The sequence below is a fragment of the Buteo buteo genome, unplaced genomic scaffold (genome assembly GCF_964188355.1).
Source record: "Buteo buteo unplaced genomic scaffold, bButBut1.hap1.1 HAP1_SCAFFOLD_76, whole genome shotgun sequence".
In the NCBI taxonomy this organism is placed as follows: domain Eukaryota; kingdom Metazoa; phylum Chordata; class Aves; order Accipitriformes; family Accipitridae; genus Buteo; species Buteo buteo.
In genome coordinates, this window is record NW_027439240.1 from 61218 (window position 1) to 82375 (window position 21158).

At 52.8% G+C, this 21158-nt stretch overlaps 1 protein-coding gene across 1 annotated transcript; it reads right to left on the reverse strand.

Moving 5' to 3' along the window:
* Positions 1-701: 701 nt before the first annotated feature.
* On the reverse strand, positions 702-19551 carry LOC142027869 (maestro heat-like repeat-containing protein family member 2B). Its single transcript, XM_075022066.1, has 19 exons — positions 18934-19551; positions 12775-13180; positions 12112-12251; positions 10742-10864; positions 8793-8958; positions 8308-8406; positions 7578-7729; positions 7107-7250; positions 6496-6588; positions 5932-6001; positions 5707-5820; positions 5174-5247; positions 4730-4849; positions 3610-3717; positions 2736-3416; positions 2416-2557; positions 1675-1727; positions 1128-1235; positions 702-879 (listed from the first exon to the last, which is right to left on the reverse strand). The coding sequence occupies exons 2-19, from the start codon at positions 12848-12850 to the stop codon at positions 751-753; spliced, it is 2592 nt and encodes an 863-aa protein (XP_074878167.1). The 5' UTR covers positions 12851-13180; positions 18934-19551; the 3' UTR covers positions 702-750.
* Positions 19552-21158: the final 1607 nt, after the last annotated feature.

Below are 21158 nucleotides of genomic sequence, written 5' to 3' on the forward strand. Positions count from 1 at the left end.
AGGGCCCTGCCCTGCCCAGAAAGGCTTCCCCACAGCCCCCAGGTGGGGAGCAGAGCCAACGAGACCTCACCAGGCTCCTGCTCCCAGCCCTCAGCTTTGAGGAAGGGGCAGAGTGTCACACTGTGCCCACCCCCTTGTCACCAGCTCCTGCTGAAGTTAAGTCAGGGCAATGTGGCTGCGAGCAAGCAAGCAAGCAAGCAACTGCTGCAGCTGCCCCAGCTGGGTGGCTCTGATCCACCAGGTGCCAAACCCCATCCTCTCCAGAGACACCTCAGGGGCCCCAAGGCCAGGATGTCCCCTCTGAAACACAGGTCTCGGGTAGCTCTTCCAAGAAGGTTAATCTCAAGGCAGCTGCCACAGGGTGGCTGCTGCAGGTGTAGAAGTGGAAAGAAGGCCAAAAAAGGAAAGCCAACCAGCAAGCCCCTCGTTCCTTTACCTCCCAGCCCGTGGAAGCCTGGCGGGACCAGTCTCTGGTGAAAGCGGCAGAGAACATAGTCACCGTGCCCAAGACCAGGTGGAAGTGGCTCTCGGCAGCGTGGGACACAACAGAAATCATTCCCTGCAACCACGGAGAAACGGGGAGTCGGTTCCAGTCCAGGCATTCAGCCGTGGCCAGCGACCGTGGCCGGGCAGGACGTTGCAGCAAGCCGGAAACAGCAGCAACGGGGAAAGGAAGGAGGTCTGGAGCTGGGCCAGGAGCAGCCCTCCCTCTCCCCCAGGAAAATCCAGGGGCTGCTCAGGACAGGAGCATCACCTCACCTTGGCCTCAGACAGCTCCACAGGGTTTGTCTCCTGGAGGAACCTCAGCACCTGCCCTTGGACGTGTCTGAGGTCCTGACAAGCTGCCAGCACCGTCCCAAGAGCCTTGTACAGGAAAAGCTGAAAGAGAAGAAGCCGAGCCCGAGATGCAGTCATGGCCCGACCCGTCAGGAGAGGGCTGGCCCCAGATGGACCCCACCACCTCCGGGAGCAGGCAGAGCCGGCCACGATGCCAGGCTGTGGCCAGCCGCTGGGGCAGCCCAGGGGAAACGCCTTTTGGGGACGAGGGAAAGGAAAGCAGTGAAATCTGCCTGCGTGGGCAGAGCACCAGCGCCAGCTCCAGCCCCAGTGCCGGGCAGGACACACACCTCCTCCCAGGAGCCGGCAGCAGAGCTGCCCAGCCGCTGGCTCAGCTCCTGGCTCAGGCCTACGGTCCAGGCCTTGTCCTCCACGGGCTCCAGCGACGCTCGCAGAAACTGGTGTGAACGGGAAAGGAAGCGAGTGTTCCCCAGACCTTGGCCAGGGCCCTTTCCACGCTCACGTGTCCCGGGATGCTGCGGGGGAGAGCTGCCGGGAACGGCAGTCTCCTCCCTCACCCCACCCAAGCCTCTTTTCACCAGCTTCCCTCTTCTCCTAACGCCTCATGTGAGACCCCCCGGCAGGCCGGACTTAGAGGAGGAGGCAGCGCTAAGGCGCGTGCCACAGCGTTAGAGGGCATTAGCCATCAGCCGTGGCACGTGTGCAGGCAGCAGCTCCTCTTGAGTGGGCAGGCACCTACTGCCGGGGGAGGCGCAGGGTGCTCAGGAGGTGCCCCCACCTCCTGGTGCCTACACAAGCAGCCCCGAGCTTCCTCCCACAACTTTGCTGCCTCTTCTCCCCCCTCGATTTGTGACACCCCCCGCAAGGATGCTATACCTTAAGCACACGGCGCTCCCACTCTGCAGAGGCCAGGGAGCTCTCAGTTCTGCCTAGGAAGCAAGAGGAAGCAAAAGCTCTCGCAGCTATTTAAGCTCACACCAAAGACGAGTCTGGCGCTCTCCTCTGCAGTCCGACCTCCCAAAAGTCCCAGGCCATCAGGCTAGAGAGGGCCTACGCGAAAGCCCTTGCGAGGCCAAAGACACAGGAGGGATCCCAGGGGCGGTCGTCAGAGGCATTGACTCAATCTGGGGAAGGACGCACTGGCCGCAGCAGATTCCCACTGAGCGACTGCAGCTCCCACAACAACTCCAACCACCCAGTCCCAACACACATTTTCTCCCGAACCACCCATTGCCTTTTGCCCATTTCCAGCCCTTCTCCCAGGCTACTGCCGAGGACAGCTGCTGCAAACCTCGCCTGGCCTGGGGACTTGGTCCTCCAAAGCCGAGGGCTGCACCCCCTCCAGGAGCACCAGTCACGTCCCTCTCCCAGACACCATCCTTGGGTGATGCCAACACCTGCCCTCCGAGGGGACATCAACGGCCCCCTCCATCCCCTGGGCCGAACTGATGCCAGGGGACAGCTGCCCCCAGCCTCAGCACCGGCTCCCTGGAAGGGGAAAGGCAGCAGAGCAAGTGCTGGGGAACTGGGGACAATTGCCCTCCGTCGCGCCAGGCAGCTGCGTTTTCCTGCCCCCCTCCCTCCCCTCCAGCCTCTCCCTCCCCACCCGCACTTTACCTTCCAGGTACTGCAGCAGGAGGGGGATCTCGGTCGCCCACGCCGCCCCCAAGCCTCTGTGGATCCTGCCGTGGAGGGCCTGCAGCAGCTGCAAGGCAGCGACTGCGCGTTCGCGGCTCGGGTAAGGAGCTGCCGCCACCACCTAGAGGAGGGCAGGAGAGAAGGGTCGCTCCTGCCGCCAGAGCCACAGCTTCTCCCAGGAGGGAGCTCGGGAGGGAGCTCGGTGCCGCTTGGCTGGCAGCAGGCAGCCGACGGCTTCACCCAGGGTGCTGCCAGCCCTGAGAACGGAGTGGGATCCCTGATGGGCTCGGGCATGCTGCCTCCTCCTTGGGGGCTCCCGGCGCTGGCCTCAACAGCATCTCTACCCCGGGATCTCCCACCACCCCTGGCCAGAAAAGCTCTTTCCCCAGGGCCCCGCTACTCACCAGCAGTCGAGCCAGCAGGGCCTGGGGAGCCGGCAGCCGGGCTGTGGGGAGGCAGAAAGGCTGGGTGAGCCGACGAGCCTCACGCCTCCGATAGCCCCACACAGGGCTGAGGGCTGAGAGCAGCTGCGCTGCAATAGCGCTGGCTGGGGGGCTCCCCAGGGCTGCCCAGCAGGAGATGAAGGCAGCTCCAGCACGGCCAGGAGCGAGCCCCGGCTCACCAGGAGAGCGCTGCGAGCAGGAGAGCCAGGCCTCTGCGCCGGGCAAGGGGCCACGCAGGGCAGAGCCCCTCGTGCCCAGCAGCAGAGCCTGTCTCTGCCCTTTGCTTTTCCTGGGCTCCTGCTCAGGGCTGGTGGGGCGCAGGGAGACGCGGGCTGGCCTGACCCCTGGCCAAACCCAGCAGCAGCACTCGCTGGGGCTCCTACCTTGCTCCTGGGAGTCCATGGCATCCGGCTCCTCCTCCTCGCACCCCGCTCTCTCCCGTCTCTCAACCAGGGCTCGGAGGCAGCGGGAGAGCGGGATCAGCATGCCGCTGTACTGGGCTGGCACCACGTACTGCAGCAGCCTCGGCCACAGGAGCTGCAGAGAAGAACCGGGCAATTCGCCACACTGGCATTTCCGCTCAGCGCGAAGACGAAAAGGACGGTCTGCATTTCACTGAGCCTGGTGCGCTTCAGCGCAGGAGGGGACAGGTTCAGGGCATGGGGGAGCACACGGAAAAATGTCCTGAAGGCAAGAAGCGGCCACAGCAGCAGGACAGAGGGCAACTTACTTTGGTCATCCCTCTCAGAGTGACGTCCAGTGAGCCCACGATGTCCAGGCACAGGGCTCGAATTGCTCCATCCTCTGGGTTTTCCCAGGCAAAAAGGCCTCCTGCCACCTGTAAGACAGAGTTGGCAAACCCCCAATTACCTTCAGCTCCCAACTGATGAGGCTCAGGCACCCCTCACCAGTGCTCTTCTTGCTCCTGTGCCTGCCCCCCTCCCGATGGCCAGACGGACCCAGCTCGAGGACCGGGTCCCAGACCCTGGGAAGGACTGGGAAGCCTGGGAGCAGACAGTGCCGCTGCTTGCCGACTCGGTCCCCTGGGGCCCAAATGCTGCTGTCGTGCCACCAAAGCAGAGGTGAGGAACGTGCCCTTCAGCAAGGCTGTGCTCAGTGCCAGCCCTGGAGGCAGCACACCCAGCCCGACAGATGTGGAGGAGCACCCAGAAGCCCTTTCCTTTGCCCTGCTCCCAAAGCAGAGCCTCCCCGAGCCTCAGAGTGACGCACATGGATCTCCCAGCTAGAGGGAAGGTGCGGCCAGAGGGAATGTCCTCGGCGAGTCAGCGGGAGGCTCGGCCATCCCCAGCTTTCACCTCCTGGGCACCCAGCTGAATGCTGGGAAACGCTCACCACAGGGACTGCCAAACGGCCCGTCCCCTTGCCAGAAGGGATGTGGGCCCCCAGACTGTTACTGGGTGGGCAGGGTGTGCTTTGGAGGGCCAGAGCACGAGAACACCACAGAAAGCTCCTCTAGCCAGGCCCACCTGTCCGCACTGGCTGTGTTTTGCTCACCGTCCATCAGCATTTAAGGACGGAAGATGTCCTGCCCCTACAAGACGCTCCCTTTGCAAGGCGGCTTTGCCGAAGGCGCCCGTGGGCACAGCTCGGCACCACAGTGCTGGGTGGCATGCCGAGGTGTAAACCCACATCATCCACTGACATCTCCACCAACATCGGCACAGACACCCACGAGGAACGGCCATTCGGAAGCGGCTCTGACGGCAGTGCCAGCGCCGATGGCTCTGCAGCATGGAGCTCTCCAAGGCCAAGGCCGCTGGCAGGAGCCCTCAGCACGGTCCAGGCACTGGTCAAAACAACCAGCCCTGGGTGTCCTGCTCTGCCCTTACCAGTGTGCCCGAGGTCCGGCTGAACTCGCTGAAGATGTGCCCCACCACATCCCATGGCCAGCAGCTCTGGGATCTGGAGCTGAGCAGCTCCCTGCTGAACTCCAGAACTGCCCTCCGCACCTGCCAGGGGAGAGTGTGGTTATGACCCTCCTGTTCAAAACCCAAAGAGTTTGCGCCTTTGTGGCTCGCAGAGAGGTGGCAAGGCCACGGCAGAAGCTTTCGCTCCTGGCGTCAGGGCTGGGCTTCAGCACCAGGCTGGACGGGCATTTGCCCCGCAGAGCCCAGAGACCTCCCCGCTCTGCCCTGCCAGCTCTCCCCAGGGAGGAGCCATCAGCCACCACCTGGGCAACGCGCCAGCACTTCCCCAGGCCCTCTGGCTCTGTCCCAAGGGAAAGGGTTTCTCTGCCTCCCCTGGTGGCACCCTCTCTTCCCAAACCAGTTCACCTGGGCACTGGGGTCACTGCACAAGGCGCGCATGGCCTCCACCAGCTGGGGCAGCTTCTCTCTCACCGCAGGTGCTGGAAGAGATACGGAGAGGTGTGCATTGAGGCAGAGCCCCAGTGGCAGAAGGGATCCCCTGAAGCTTCCACTGGGACAGAAGAGCGGGGCCTGACTGGCTTCACGGGAAGCAGCGGCGTAGTCGGAGCAACCCCACTTCCAGAGGCTATTTTACAGGGACCGAAGGCTATGGCAACAGAGAGAACAAGAGAAACAGCACGGGTACGAGCAGCTCCTGTGCAAAGCAGCCCACCTGCCCGCCCACCAGCCTGCCTGTGTTACACGCCCGTGGAGCGCCGTCCCTGGTGTGCCGGCATTTCTAACTGCCGGGGGAGAGCCCTGCTGCGGGGCGTCAGCTCGGCTGGGGGACCCGCTCTTCGCAGCTCCCTTTGGGTGCAGGTGCACCACTTTCGGCCCGTTCCTGCTGTCAGCCCAGCAGCCCCAACCCCTGCCTTGCGTCCCTGGTCTGTGGCACTGACCGTCAGCGCGGGCCAGCGCTCCCAGCAGGCCCAGGGCTGCCACGCGACCGGCCTCACTCCCACCGCTCAGCTGGGAGTGCAGAAACATGCCTGTCTCCTCGGGGCGCATTCGTGCTGCGGGGAAGAAATCGCATTCTGCATCAGCAGGCAGCTGTCCCCAACAGCCAAGGACAGGGAGAGAGCTGCCACGGCACGGCGGGCCATCGCCCAGTCTCCTCTCCTTACCCTGCAGCATGATGCAGCGGGACAGCACTGCCTTCTGGGCAGGGCCAGCCTCCTCGGTCACATCAGGGAGCTGTGGGAGCAAGATCCATTTTAGAGAAAGCGGCATCAGTGCTGAGAGGGACCGAAAAGTAATGGCGCTCTCCGTTCTCCTCTCCCTGGGCACTCTGGGCATGGGACCCACAGCCGAAACCCAGCCCACCCCACGGTGGCCCCGGGCACACACAGAGGTTTGCGGCAGCCCAGGCTGCCCAGGAGCTGAGGCTGAGCAGCGCTGAAAGGCTGCCCTCAGGGTGCTGGCGCTCCAGAGTCCTCCTGCGACTTGGCCGAGAGGGAAATGGCTGTGGGAACCGGGCTGCCGCTCAGGCCCGTTCCAAACAGCCAGGATCAGGCCTCCTGCAGCCTTAAGATGGCACCTGGATCGAAGTCCTGGCATGCTCCAGGCCTGCAGGAAGGTCCCAGTGGAGGAACGCCCTGCTCTGCCCTGCCAGCCGGCAGGTCCTTCCCTTCCGTGGCAATCATGGGTGCAGGCCCCAGGCTTGCGGCAGGGCGCAGGGCTCCCCTTACCTGGCGGCGCACAGCGGTGCTGATGGCAAGAGCCGTGCCCTGCGGCATTGGGGTCTGAACTCCCTCCAGGATCTCCAGGACATAGCTGAGGCTCTACAAGAGAACGGGGGGGAAGAGGAGGCTCAAGCCACCTAAAGGCACTTGGGAATGGAGAAACCCAGCACGTCTGGGATAAGGGGAGCCCCTAACATCAGCTCCCAGGGAAAAGCCTGACGAGCAGAGCAGCATCAAGAGGGTCTCCTTCCTCGGAACGGAGCCCGGGCTTGACAACTCAGTTTCCCACTCATCAGACCTCGCCAGTCGCCGCATGGGACTGGACGTGGCCCTGGGCATTCGGGCAAAGCTCTTCCTGCACAGAGAGCCCCAGGGAGCTGGCAGTGCCTCCCTTCCTGAGCAGATGAGCCCCAGGGACTCTTGCCTCCCTCCCGCCCTGCCCCGGGTTTCTCCTTTTCTGCCCAAAGAGCCCAGGAAACCTCAGGCCTCCTCTGCTCTTCCTGTTCCTTCTCTAAGGGCTTCCCAGCTCCTCCTGGCACCCCACAGCTCCCCAGTGCCTCTTAGCACTCGCGCAGACCCACCCCAGCAGCCACGCCAGGCCCTGCGCAACATCTCACCTCGGTGAGCCGGGAGTTGTCTCGGACCTCCTGGTATTGCTGCAGGAGCCAGAGGAGCTGCTCCCAGGTCTGCTCTCGGTGCTGCTCCTCATGCAGAAGGACCCCCAGCATGGCAGCCACTGCCCCGAGGACAGCCTGCTTGTCCTGAAGAGGGAAGGGAGAGGCTCCGCTTGGAGGGCTGAAGGTCTGCCTAGTGCTCAGCATCCCCTGAACACCGGTCTGCCCTTCCCACTGGGAGGGGTTTCCCTTTCCCTTCTGCCCTGCAGAAGAAGGGCTCGCTCCAGAGGAGAGAGAGCACTTCCCCACCCTGCTACCCCAGCCCTCCCTGCAGAAAGGCCCCAAGGCTCGGCTGCTTCCCGTCGGGAAGCCCCCTTCCCCTCGGCCCTCTGCTCGCACCCCACTGGGCACAGACGGACCCAGCGCCATGGACATCCCTGCTGCAGCCCCGGGCGTCAAAGCAGTACTTCTCACCTCTTCCTCCTTGCAGTCCAGCCAATTTGCCACCACATAGCGGAAGACCGGGTAAATGGCTTCACAGAACTGTGCTACCCCCTTGCGAGGGAAGGGGCATTGCTCCCAGCTGCAGAGGTATGTACTGACTCCTTTCGACCATTGCTCCAGGACTGCACCAGGACAAAGGAAAAGGGAGCATGTGAGAGTCTGCAGCAGGGACGGTACCTTGCGTTCACGCCCAAGCCTGCTTTAAGGACGGTCCCAGGCTCAGCAGGGCTTCCCTGGATCTGGATCTGGATCCAAGGGCAATCTGTGCTCTTGAGGTGCCTGGGTTCAAACACCCCACCGTTTCTCTCCTCCTCACACCCATCGCACCTTCTCCTCCTCAACGGCCCCTTCCCCTCCAGCATTTCCAACTGCACACCCTTCCCTTCCCTTTTCCCTTCCCTTCCCTTTTCCCTTCCCTTTTCCCTTCCCTTCCCTCATACTCGCCCTTTCAGAGTAGGGAGTTTAATCCCAGAGGGAAGCGGGGGAACAGAAACCGTGGGAAGGGACCCAGGAGTTTCTCCGTGCAGCGCTGCCGCGTCCCACCCACAGAAACCTCCTGGCCTTCCCCCGCTCCTCCTACACACTCGCTGCAGTTTGGGATTGCCCCGGGCTCACACCCACCACGTTCCCTCTGAGATCACATGGAGGCATCGAAGGCCGCCCCTGCCCCTAAGACCCCAGCCAAGGAGCCGACACTCACCACTGCAGATGGCATGCAGGACCTCGCCGCTCCCCACCTGGGTCAGCACGGTGCGCAGGGCGAGCAGCGTCATTCCCACAAAGGGGATGCACCGCAGGGCTGCAGAGGAGGCAGGGACAGAGGGACCGAGAGGGTCGGTGAGAGACACGGGAGACTGGGGTCCATCCCTGCCAGGGCTGGGGCTGCTGGGCCACGCAGGACGTGCCGGAGGGTGTGGGACGGGCTGCCTTCCCCGGGGGGAAGCCCTTTGGGGAAACGGGGAGGACGGTGGGGGGCCAAGACCCCGCGGGTTTGTCTCCAACAGGTTCCCACCCTTTGGGAACTGGGATCGGGCTGATAAGGCAGAGCTGCCAACTGGCCCTGGCGCGGAGCAAGGAGGCACGGCAACTCCGTAGCCCCCCAGTTCAACACAGGGCGTTTAGGGAGGGGGAGGATCCCTTCTCCTTGTTATCACAGATCTCTACCCAAGGCCCAGGGTGCCATACCATAGCTGCGGGCCATTTTGCCCAAGGTGAGGAGCACAATCTCATCAGGGACCTTCCTCATGGCCTTCAGGTGGCTCTGGAGCTCGGACATGACAAAGTGGAAGTGGGAGCGGGCCAGAGCTACCAGGACGTCACTAGCGGCCATCTTCACGTCACCTGTCACACCCTGCAAAAGCGTCACAGGTTAAACACTCCGGAGAAAAAGGCTGAGGCACTAGGGCAGGCTGAATGACCCCATCTCCTCTGCAAGACCCCTCGGGACAGCTGTGCTCGGGGCCGAGCGGCTGCTGCCTCTTGTACCCTGGGATAGGCGAGCAGTTCCCTGGCGAAATGAGGGAGGCTTTGCCCCAGAACAGCCTTGTGCTGCTGCCCCCTCTCCCTCTCCATGCAGATGCCAGGATCAAACTGCCACAGACTCAAGACCCCCCTGGGACCTCTCCGTGGGGCTGGTGGGTTGCCACGGCCCTTCCTCAAAGCAGGACAAACAGTGTTGAGCTTGAACCCAGCTGTCGCTCAGTTAGAAACAGCCCCGAGTCCGCTTCTCTGCACAGTTCCCTGCCTCCCTGTGGAGTGACTGCTAGAAGTGACTTATCAGTATGTTCCCCGCACCCCCTTGAGGGAAGGCAAAACCTCCAGGGTGGAATGCAGTGGACACGCAAGGAATTGGTTCCCTAATAATTCTCTGTGCAATGTAACCTGCAACCTTAGATGTTAGCAACACCAAGGCAGTTTGGTGTGCTGACCCTAAGAGAAGTAACACGGAGGGTGGAGTGGAGCGGAGACGCCACGGCCAGTCTCTGTGATGTTATCGCAGGGATAGGGAACTGGAACGATAGGAAGGGTAGGTCCCTGCATTGAATCCACGGAAGCAAGGAGGTAAAATCATGGGGGTTCTGTCGATCTACTGCCCTACTTCTGATTTATCTCCTAAGTGCCCTGTCCTGGGGTACTGACACGCAACATCACGTCCTCTGGGTGAACTTTGCTCATTAGAATACCAAAACACACCTCCATCCCAAAAGCTACCCACCTCCAAAGTGCAACCACCCCTCACTGAGCCTGCGCTCTGAATTTTTTTCTAGCATGTCCTTTTAAAAGCAAAGTGAGAGAACTTAATACCAATCAAAGTAAAGGCATGCATGACTGGAGTCACTCGAGCTCCACCTAAATAGGAAAATAGTGTAAAAAGGCCCAAAGAAAGGGTGACTATTAGGGAAGATACCGTCGTGGACAAGTTGGGAGGACATCACTGCCTTCTGGGGTCAGTCGACAGGCTGAACCTCTCTTCCCCCCAGAGGGACACCTCTTGGGTGAGATTCGAACACTCGGCTGTACCGAGTGCTTTCCCGGGAAACTTAGAATTCTTTAGAGCTCTTTTCCTTCCATAATTTAATGCGCTTGTAGTCGACTGTATTATTATTTGCACGTGCCTTGCAGACAGTGTATTTATCATCGGCAATCCAAAAGAACCTGTACTCCTGTTGCTTTAATAAACTGTACTATTCATTAAAATCTAGCCGTGATAGTTCATTGAACGCAACCAAGCTCCTTAAGTCTGGCTGTGATAGTTCATTGAACGCCACTAAACTGAAAGTACAGTGCGCTATTTGTGCGTCCGTAATCGTGTTAGTTCAACATATTGAACGCGACCGGACTTACAGTGCTGAATTGGGCATCACCCAGAATCTAAGCCTAGCCGCCCCCAGCCCCTCGGACATCTAAAGACAAGCTGGAACGCAAGGGGGGTTATTTTCTGCCCAAAGTCTTTACCCTTTAACACAACACTCCCCTCTCCAAATTCCCTGTCACGACGAGTCCCCAGAGCCTCTCCCTTAGGACCTCTGCTGGGTCTGAACAACCGAGGAACATCTCTGCGCCACTCTGTATTTCCCCCAAAACCAGGGGCAGAGGCAGGCTGCTTGGGTGGCCTTGAAAGAGAACAAGCTCACCTGGGCTGCTCGCATGTCACTCAACGCCTCTGCTATCAGGCGGTTCACAACGCCACTCGTCAAACAGCCGTCGTCTCCCCACAAGACGCTCTCCAGCTCCCGGTACGTCTCCACTCGGTCACCCTGGGGATGGACCACAAAGGGGAGTGATGGGACTTGCTTTGCCCTTGTTCCCAGGGAGCCACGACAGAGACCTGCTGCCCCCCAAATCATCTGCGTGACACGGGCACGAGGGACGAGTTGCAGGCATCGGTCAGGACAGCCACGGGGAACAGCAGGATCTTCCGCGGTGCCTCTGACACGAGCAGAGAGTCAGACAGGGAGATCGACTCCACCGGGGCAAAAGGCCACATGGGAGCCTGGGCGGTCACTCCTGAAAACGGGGGATGGCGGAGGTCAGGGGGAAAGTGCCGGACAAGGAAGGGTGTGACTGTTCACTCAACTCCTGCCTAGATTTTGGCTAACCCAGCTCCTGCTAAGGCCTGGTGTATGCTGGGAGCAGCACCATTAGGTCAAAGCGAGAGCACCGCGTAGGCAGGACGCGTGGCTAGAGAGAGCTAAAGGGCCATGATGCAGCCGTTACCAGCTGCGGATGGCTGTCTCCGGCAGCCATTACCTTTTGTCTGGCAGTTTCCTCAGAATCCACTAACGTAAGGAAATGGTATAGACCCAGCCTCCAAGCTGGAGGGTATAAAACATCAGCTTACTCAAAAAGCTTTTGAAGCAGATCCAACAGCAGCTGAACTGCTGAGGCTTTCATGCTTCCCGGTGCGACACAGGGGACGCCCACACCGTGATGGAGGAGGAAGGGTGAGCGCTCTCTCGGTTGGCTCATAGGTTCATAGCAAAAAAATTCTTTTTTTTGCTCATAGGTGCACGATATTAAGAGTTACAGATTATAAGTTATGAAACCTTATGACTTGACTGGTGAAGGAGTGAATTCACATGATAGACGAGTCTGGGAGAAGGGAATTGAGCCCCTGTCATGTTTTTTCATTGTATTTCTTACTGAGCTCATGAAATAAAGTTGAAATCACAGCGTATGTTGTCCTGTACATTTGAGAGATCCAAATGGACCGTGGCAAAGGGGAAGGCATGGGAACGAGACCATGCCCCGAGGAGGGGAAGCCGTGAGCACCCTGCGCCTTGGGGCCCAGTGTTGCTCCTCGCACGGGCAGGAGCCCCAGCACTGGGAGCTCCCGGGGAAAGGAGTGGGGAGCAATGGCATTAGTCCAGCTTGAGCAGCAGGATCGGCGCCTGGGGACAAAGCGCCTGCAGGAGGGCAGAGGTGCTGTCAGGTGAGACGCCCCTCTGCCACGGCACCCGGGGAAGCCAGGGGCATGGAGGGGAGCCCTCAACCCCCACCTCACCTCATGGTCTTGCAGTCGCTTTAGCAGAGAAGTCCCGACGGCCACAAAGGTAGTGACGGCCGCAGGGACAGTCCCCGTCACACCGCCTCTGTCCTCAGAACGCGCAGGTCTGGACTGGGAACGCACGCATGAGCAGAGAGCTGCAAGAAAAGAAAGAAATGGCTTTGCTGGCTGCAGGGCTTCGCGCCAGGGAGGGGTGAGGATCTTCCCAGACTGCCCCAGCACTACCAGCCTGTGCTGGGCTGTACTGGCAAGAGGGAAGTCAGTGGGATGAGGGGAGGGAGTCTTCCCCTCACCGCGGCAGTGGGAAGACCACCCTGGGGGACTGGGCCCATCCTGGGCTCCTCAGTGACAGAACGGCAGCGATGCGCTGGAGTGAGTCCAGCACAGGGGCCCTGAGCTGGCCAGGGGACGGACACGGGCTCCGCAAGGAGAGGCCGGCAGGGCTGGGGCTGGGCAGCCCTGACAAGAGCCGGCCAGCCCAAGTCACCTCTGAGCGGTCCCCAGCTGCCTCACGGAGGGCAGGGAGAGGATGGATCCAGGACCCTCTGGGACGTGCCTGGCAGCAGGATGAGAGGTGATGGGACGCAGCCCCCAGCACCCGGCTGGGACAGACACTGCCTCCAGCACGTATCAGACCCCAGCCTCCCACCAGCCCCTCACCTCTGAGCGCTCTCATCCTCCGCATGGGCAGCAGGATCCCACGGATCGACACGCTGCTCCTCCAGGCAAAAGCCATGAGCAACTGGGGCAGCACCAGCCCCAGGAGGAAGATGTAGAGCCCAACCACTGTGACCTCACAGAGGGCTCCGGTGACATGGGGACATGTGCTGGGGACGCAGCAGCACCCTGGGGACCCCCCAGGCCCAGAAATGCAGGATTTTCCATCCCTTGAATTTGCTCATGGTCCTCAAACAGTTTTAGCAAAGACTTGCTCCAGACAGCCCTTCCCAGCTCTGTCCCTGGGAAGACTGGGACTTCTTTTCTCTCTCAGAAGAGAAGACTTTTCCTTCGGCAGGGGACTGATACGGGTGGGGTGTCCCAGGCCCTTGTGCCTGAAGGCAGGAGTCTGGAGAAGAACAAGCAGCAGTGGATGGGGATCAAGTCAGGTGAAAGGCAGAACATTAAAGCAATTAAGTTTACTAAGAGTAAAGAAATGAGTCTTAGGACCATCAAGAAGAAGGAGAAATGTTTGTAGAGCACGCAGATGGAGTAGTGCTCACAGAAAAAAAGTACTATTTGCGAATAAAACAGGATAAGAGAAGGAGAAAAGTACACAAGCAAAGGGGTCTGGAACCAAGTAAGTTGCAGAGAACCAGCTTCTTGGGCTTTATACACTTGTGGTAGACCTACCTCTTCCTGCCACATCTTATTAAAGAGAATATATTTATTTTGCTTTTCCGTTCAGCATTTGTTGTTGATTTTCTTTTCTTGTTACAGACAAACCATTGTATATTTTGCTAATGAAATATATTTCAAGTTGTATAGTTGAATCCCAGCCTATTAATCAACAATGTAGAAAGCTATCTTTTGACTGCCAAATAGAGCACAAACTGCTCGAAGTGTTTTATTTTAATGCTCTATAAGTAGTGGCTAATACTTCAGCTATATAAAATGAGCTATTGATATTTCAGTGCATTCCTATTTGGAGTGCAGAAAGCTTCGGATTTTTTCATTTGTATGTAATTAGGCTCTAAATTTTAATTATTTGCTCTACAAAGAAGGTAGAGAGTAGAGATACAAACATAAACTTTCTCCTGTATCCTTGTCATTTAATTACCATCATTTCACAGTCTAAAATACAAAGCTTTTCTCAACCACCTAATGAATGAGGTTCTTGTGTAATTGAATGCAGGGATATGACTGAAGAGCAGTAACTTCTGTGTCATTTAAAAATATTAGTGGAAAACAAAGTATGTGAGCTTTACGGAATAGGCAACACTAGTGAGCAGTATATTTAGAATATCTTTCCTCTCAGGACCAGGAAAAACAAAAAAAATGTTTTTACTCAGTAGATATGACATATGCTTATATCTGTAACACTTACTTGTTCACCCTACTGAATAAAGCTGTAAAAGTGCTTTTCTAGGTTTTCAAAGTTTTTGAAGTGCTTAATTCCAGCACCGGTAGAAGAGAGTAAAAAAGATTCCATCCTTCTTTGTGCACTATGATTTTGATTGATCACTTGCCAGTAAATTAACACTATACAAACCAGTGGACAGTAAAGGAATTGCATACATGGCGTTGAATGTACACTTTGAAAATGGTATTTTTCTTCTCCCCAACATTCTGAATGCTAATATATAGAAAATAAAATCTTAGCCTAAAGCTCCAGCCTCAGGCTGTGTCTTCAGAGACAATGATTACAATCTCTCTGTAAACTGAAAAATTTCAAATACAATTTTGAAGAAGAACAGAGAGACAGGAGAAGCTCAGTTTAAAGCTTCAAAGAATTTCTTGTTCAGTTAACTTACTTTTAACATATTTATTACTTTGGGGAGGAATTCATCTGCTGGATTTCAAATTTTCAAGCAGGATTTCCTACCTTTCTACATGATTTCCATTTTTTTCTCTCTACTAAGGGATTAAAACAAACCACTGCGGGGGTTTTTCCAATGGATTTTAGACTTAACTTTATTGCAAACAAATGTTACCAGTTATCCTCTCTATCCAGCTGGTTGGTTTTCTTCTTCTAGATTCCTAATATGCAGTCTCACAAACAAAAAAACCAAGATCCTTACTTGCTCCGCCCTAACTCTTACTATATGCTGCTGGTGCATCTGAATGAAAATATTTCACTGTATGAAAAACATATTTTTGACAAGCCAACAGCAATTTTTAAAAAAATTATAAATTCTCAGAATAGTAATTTATCCCACAGTTTGGATTTAAAAAATTGAAAAAGATCTCATCTGATGAGGTATTCATTTTAAGCTCACAACTCATGTATCAAATCAGTTTTCATAAATCTGAAAAAAAAAATAAAAATCATCTCTTTGCTGAAAAAAAAATGATAGACTTCAGCTAAAAGAGTTTTTCAGAAAGTCATGTGTGTCTGTAAAGAGATGCTTACAATAAAAGTGCCTCTTAGCTACAGTGGTCTTGTGTACTTAAGCACATCTACTTTGATTTGCAGCCAATATCCTGATATCAAACCAATTGTCCTTCTATGTTTTTCTTCTACTAAACTGTTGTTTGTTTTTTTTGATGACTGTAAGTAGTAGTGCACGTGACAGAGCTGATAAGGAATCCAAATTTCTGCCAGCCTGTGTCTACATCCTGTTTAAATAACCCCCTGTTAACTCCTATGGAAGCTGACGCAGCTGCAAGGAAGATACTATATAGTTCATTATGCCTTAAAAGACCTCGTCTGACTTGATCAGCTCATCCTAGTAGTACTTCTGGTAGTACTTCTGAAAAATAGCTTTATGGATAAGGACTTCAAAGTCAAGTTCTCAGGAACGTTTTTATTTCAGGAACCTTAATGAAGCATCACAGCTACAGCAGTTGCATGTTTCTGTTCTATCATTTCATTTTCCCATACTTGATGACTGACCACTTGAACAACCACAGTGCATTTAAAATTCATAAATGTATGTTAACATAATACTAGGGATGAAGTTCTTTTGCATGACATTGAGGGCAGAAGACAGGAGCAGAAAAGGGCTTCACAGTTACAAGAAGAACAAGATTTGGATTAGAAGCAACTCAAGCAGCCTGTTAACTCTTGAAGCACAATTTTTGTGAATTTCCCTTGTCATCACTTCAGAAACACTCTCTAAATTATGAGCACGTGCATGGTTTTGCATTCCCACTTTCTATTACCCATTGATATCAGAAGCTGAATTAAGTCTGACACTTTAACACTAATGGAAGGGATTACCCCATTGCATTTTGTCTAATCTTAATTTTCTTCTGTTTAACTTCAGAGTTAGCTATTCATTTTGCTTTGGTATTATTGTTTCTGGTTTTTGTTGTCTTGTTTACCACTTCCTTTAACTTTGAATTCCCCCTAGGGGTTGATTAGCAATGTGCAATTTAATGGGGAAAATGACTACTTCCTTGCCTTGCAAGATTTAGAAATGGCAATTATAAAAAGTTCCCATTCCAGCTTTTGCTCTGAAACCAAGTCTTTGAAACAAAACTCATACTGCCTATCTTCAGCAATATTGTTTTGTGAGCTCTTCAGCAAGCCATTTCTTATAAAATTCACAGTAAGGACGACATTTTTTGCTTTGTGTCCATACAGGGACACAAATTTGCTTTTCAACTCTCAAAAATTCCACATCTTTACAGATTTTAGACTAATTTCAGGCTGCCTGACTGCCACAGTTTGTGTGCTGCCTGATTTGTTACGTTTGCTGCCAAATCCCCTGTTCAACTACGCTTATACGTCCCAGTAGCATTCTTCATGAGGACACATTGCAGGAGACGAGAAACTTTATTCCTTGCATTACCTCAATTACACATGTCCATCCTTAGGTTCTTTACAATCATATAGTATCTGCAGATATACTGATGATCTGCGTACTGGTATATGCAATGTACATTGTTTCTTTTTATAGCATTAATGATACTCAGCTTATCAGATGGAGAACATTTTCCTACTATGATGACATTTTTTAGTGCATCATAATACTTGTGTGTATCTTTCCACTCTCTTCTAAATATCTCTATGTTTTTTGTTTGAATTTCCTGGTATTTTCACATTTCCTTGAGCTTGTTTGCAGTCATGGTTTGAGACTCTCGAGTTTTAAAAAAACATGAGATCTTGTAATATCTTTCAGGCTCTTGAACAGGAGCCGGATCTCAGGGAGCAGGAATGGATGGACTCTCCAAGGAGATGTGGAAGGTTCATCTGCAATAGTTTGGGAACTCCAATAGGACCCAAAGGGATACTGTAAGGATAGTAAGGATTCTAACATTGTATGTTCACTCTCGAGATCTCCATATGACCTAAATGGACCTAAATTTCAAAACAACTTCTACTATATGAAAATGTTAATACGAGAATGCTCTCAGGGAAGGATCTCCAGTCAGTGAATGTACTGTTGAGATAAAGAACACCATCTGGACTAAAGAGCAACCTGTGAGAGATACTAGGCCACTAGATAGTCTCAACTAACTAAACGGACAAGAGTAATGTCCTGTATGTATCACACAGCTACCACACTCAAAAAGCCCCACAGATAGACTGTATCACTTCCAGATAAATCCCTGATGCTTTTGAGATTGACACTGGTCTAGAGAAGGAAAAGAGTAAATAAAATGGGCTAGGGACTAATCTCTGGTTCGCAGGTTGGCAACACAGCAGTTTCTACTCACTTGCCAGAATTTTTTTTGTCCTCAAAATAGTACAGTAACATCTAAAGTGCCTATTGGGAACAGATCCTAGCATATGCTGTTGACTCAAGCCACTCCTGAGAACTGTCTGGGAGATTACTAGGTTGGAGCAGATCAAAACTATGCCAGAGTATGCTAGCAATAAAAACGCATGGATGACTTCTCAGCAGTGCTCGAGCCCTTGCCATTCACTGTTTCACTCACTTGTAAATACACAAGCTAGGTGACCAAGACTAATGCACTGAAGTTGTCTTACTGAAAACAGCAGCACCAAAACTGTCACTGCTTTTCTAACATACAGCATGATTTCTGTATGCCTGCTATGATGCATGTGCTTATACAAGACTCAGCAGGACTCAGTTGCAGTATCGAAGTCAGACTGAGGAGTCTTTAGAAAAGTATTTCTTGGCACAAATTTCACCTCTTTTTGTATAAGCACTAGCTGGGGTCCCAATTTTCACATGTCAAGACAAGTGCTACTTTTCATATGAAGATTTAAGTCATACAGCCTTATGCAGATCTGGCAAGAAACTATAAATGTAAAGACACAAGAACTGATGAAGCTGAGGTTGACAGGGAACATCCTAGCTAGAATATTATCCAGGGAACTGCTGAAGCTGCCGATCTCTGTCATCTTTTCAAAGTCACATGTAGCACAAAAGAGGGCCTTCTTCAGAAATTAATGGCTCCATAGATAAAACAATGGATTAGATCAGTTTCTCAGGAACTCTTTAAGTTCTCTGTCCTCTGCTCTGATAGGTGTTGATTCAAGATCTCTCTGTACTCAGAAGCTCTACAGTTGGATACCCCGGCAGGAGCAGTGGGGGACAGCAGCCAGGCAGACCAACACCTACTCCTTGTTCTCTCCGTTAAGTCGATAAACCTGAAGGAGCATAAAAGTGACTCCTCTGAGAGCAAAACCAGAATGGGATGAAGGGGCCTGAGATTTTTAGAACTGGTCTCCCATATATCAGAACGATGTAGCAGGAAACACTTTCTTTTGATCCCAATTCACAGTTCCTTCATAGCCAGAAGAAATTTCATTACAGGAATTTTCAAACCACTAAACTGGCAAAAAGGCATACAAGCCTTTTTATTCCTTCTTCTCCTTTTATACTTGTTCCATAAAACCATTTCCCACTCTCCAGCTCACGATCTCTCTAAGCAGGAAAGTCCTATCTGCCACACACTTGTCATAACCTAGGTAGGATATGACAAAGTTTCAAATACATCAGTATTTATAAAATTAGAAATGTCAAACTGCAGAAAAGAAAAATAAAAAGGAAAAAAAGGGTGGTGGGGTAAAAATCAGTTTCTACCTTGACTGTTAGGCTCTTAAGCTGCCAGTATTTAACATTAATGTTTCTACTTCAGGCTCATGATTGCTACAGTTCTGCCATTTGTGGATATCAGTGTGAGATTATCTGCCTTTCACCAGCTCAGGCAATCCACTTCTTGATGGATATGATTTTATTTTACCTTTTAATGTTTAAAATGGTGAGAATCCAGCCCTCCAAGCTATCATTACGCTTCTCTTGATTTAAATACAAGAAGTTAGCTCCACTGGTACATTCATCCACAGGAACGTTAGCACTTCCAACTTCATAGACAACCATAAATTATTTCTGTCAACAGCAAATTACTAAACATAGTACAACACTCTATGAAAGACAAAAAGAATGCACACAATCAGCATTTCCCTTTATGACTATGAAAAGCTCTAACAGCAGATAAGCCTGAACTAAACATCAATCAAATCTGGACCCCAAACAGGGTATGGCTTATGATATGTCACACATCTGGACTCGACTATCGAAAGCAATCATGCACTTAGGAAATTTGAGGCTGTTATGCAGAGGTTTAACTAGAGTCTTGGCAACTCAATTTGGGACATGAAAGGTATTTGCACTACAGTACCAGGTGCAGTAAAGGAAACTGGTCTTGCAGTTCGATTCCAACACCGCGTCCGCAAACAAAACAAGGCAGCTACGTGTGAGGAACGTGGATGGAAATCTCACCTGCCATCCTGAAGTTACGCTGTGGCATTTCGTCACTTCTTGTCACTTTCCTCGGGCTTGGTAAAGCCTTTGCAGAGTCTGAAGCAAAGGCCCATAGCTTCTTCCTGTTTGTAACAGTGGATGCCTGGGTTTTGGCAGGTTGGTTTGCTGTGGGGCACCACTTGTACCCTCGATTTGCCTTCACACATGCGTCCTTGTACTAAAAAAGGAAAATTGCCAGTCATGACGTTATACTATCCACAGGGCAATAGAGTGCACTGCTTGTAAGAGCATTTAATACAGCAAATAATCCTTAAATATCTTGATTTTTTGACAGTTTAGTCACGTGCTTAGAGTCTGACCGCCAACACAATCTAACAAGAAGAACTATTAAGATAAGTAGAGATGCATTTAAAAAAGTGGGGGTTCTCTTTCCTCTCCTGAGGGTTTATCACCCAGAGCAGGCTGAAGTTCTGATCCTGCAAACTGCTCCCCAGTGCTTGAATGCTCACTCTGGGAAACAAATTCTTTGGCAGGTCCAATCTTTGTTTACTTTCTAGTTTGAATGAAATGAAAGCAGACGTTTAGCAATAAATGCAGCATGATGCTCCTTTACCTCATACTCCTTTTCCTCTAATAGATCTGTACCTTAGACTAGTTGAGGATATTCTTTCCCAAAGCAGGCACTGAAAACCACTTAACCGTTTAACTGTGAAACACGTTACCACATCAGGTGTGTGCCGTTGGTGGAGCGGAGACTCCCCGGCCACCCAGCGCTGTTTTGCCTGCTTGTTACTTGCTACAATAAACCTTGATTGGATTATCCCCGGGCTGGCGTACAAATTTTCATCATAACTTATAACAATTTGGTGCCGTGACTCGGATAAGGTTAACTTCGTTTGGAATCTAAACTCTGGGGAGGCGCCCCATCCTTGGATGGCCCCGGAGTGGACGATATCCTTTCCAAGACCCTTACCTCCGAACTCTAAATTTGGCAAGCAGGCAAAAGAACACTGCAGTACCCCATAATTTTCGTGCACGAGGATCCGGACGAAGACTCCAGGTTAAGTGAGTATTGAAAGCGTTTCCCGTTCAGTCGGGGTGGGTTTCCCAAAGTGTGCATAAACGAGACGCTCCCGAGAGGAGCAAAGTGAGTGCGGACCCTCTTGTAGTGCGGTTCTCATTTCCCACGAGGGCATGAGCCACGAACGAGGGGCACGTGTGTGTGTGTGAGAGAGAGGCACTTCGGAAGATGGGGCAGAAGAAAAGCAAGCCTTCTGACTCCATGGTGGGTTCCCCGGGGTGTAGGTCGCCTGGGAAGAGGGATGACTCCATAGGGAATCCTAAGGTCAGTCTCCCTATGATACCGCCAGATAGTCCTTTAGGGTAATGATTGCCCATTGGGATGACTGGCTGCCCAGACAGGGCAAAAGCAGAGAGAAAATGATATCTTAATGCATACAGGGGTGGGGTGGTAAACAAATTAGAGGAGATCAGGTATTTCGGCCTGTTTTGGGGACGTTTGACGATTGGATATGTCAAGCCTTAAACATATATGTAAATTCTAAGGAACCCTTGAGTTTAGAAGAGAGTGAATATGCTCATTTATGGATAAAATTAGATACCCAAATCCATGTATTTGCTCTAAGTGAAAAGAACCATAAAAAAAAAAAAAAAAACCAACTAAAAACCCCGAAGAACTTCCCA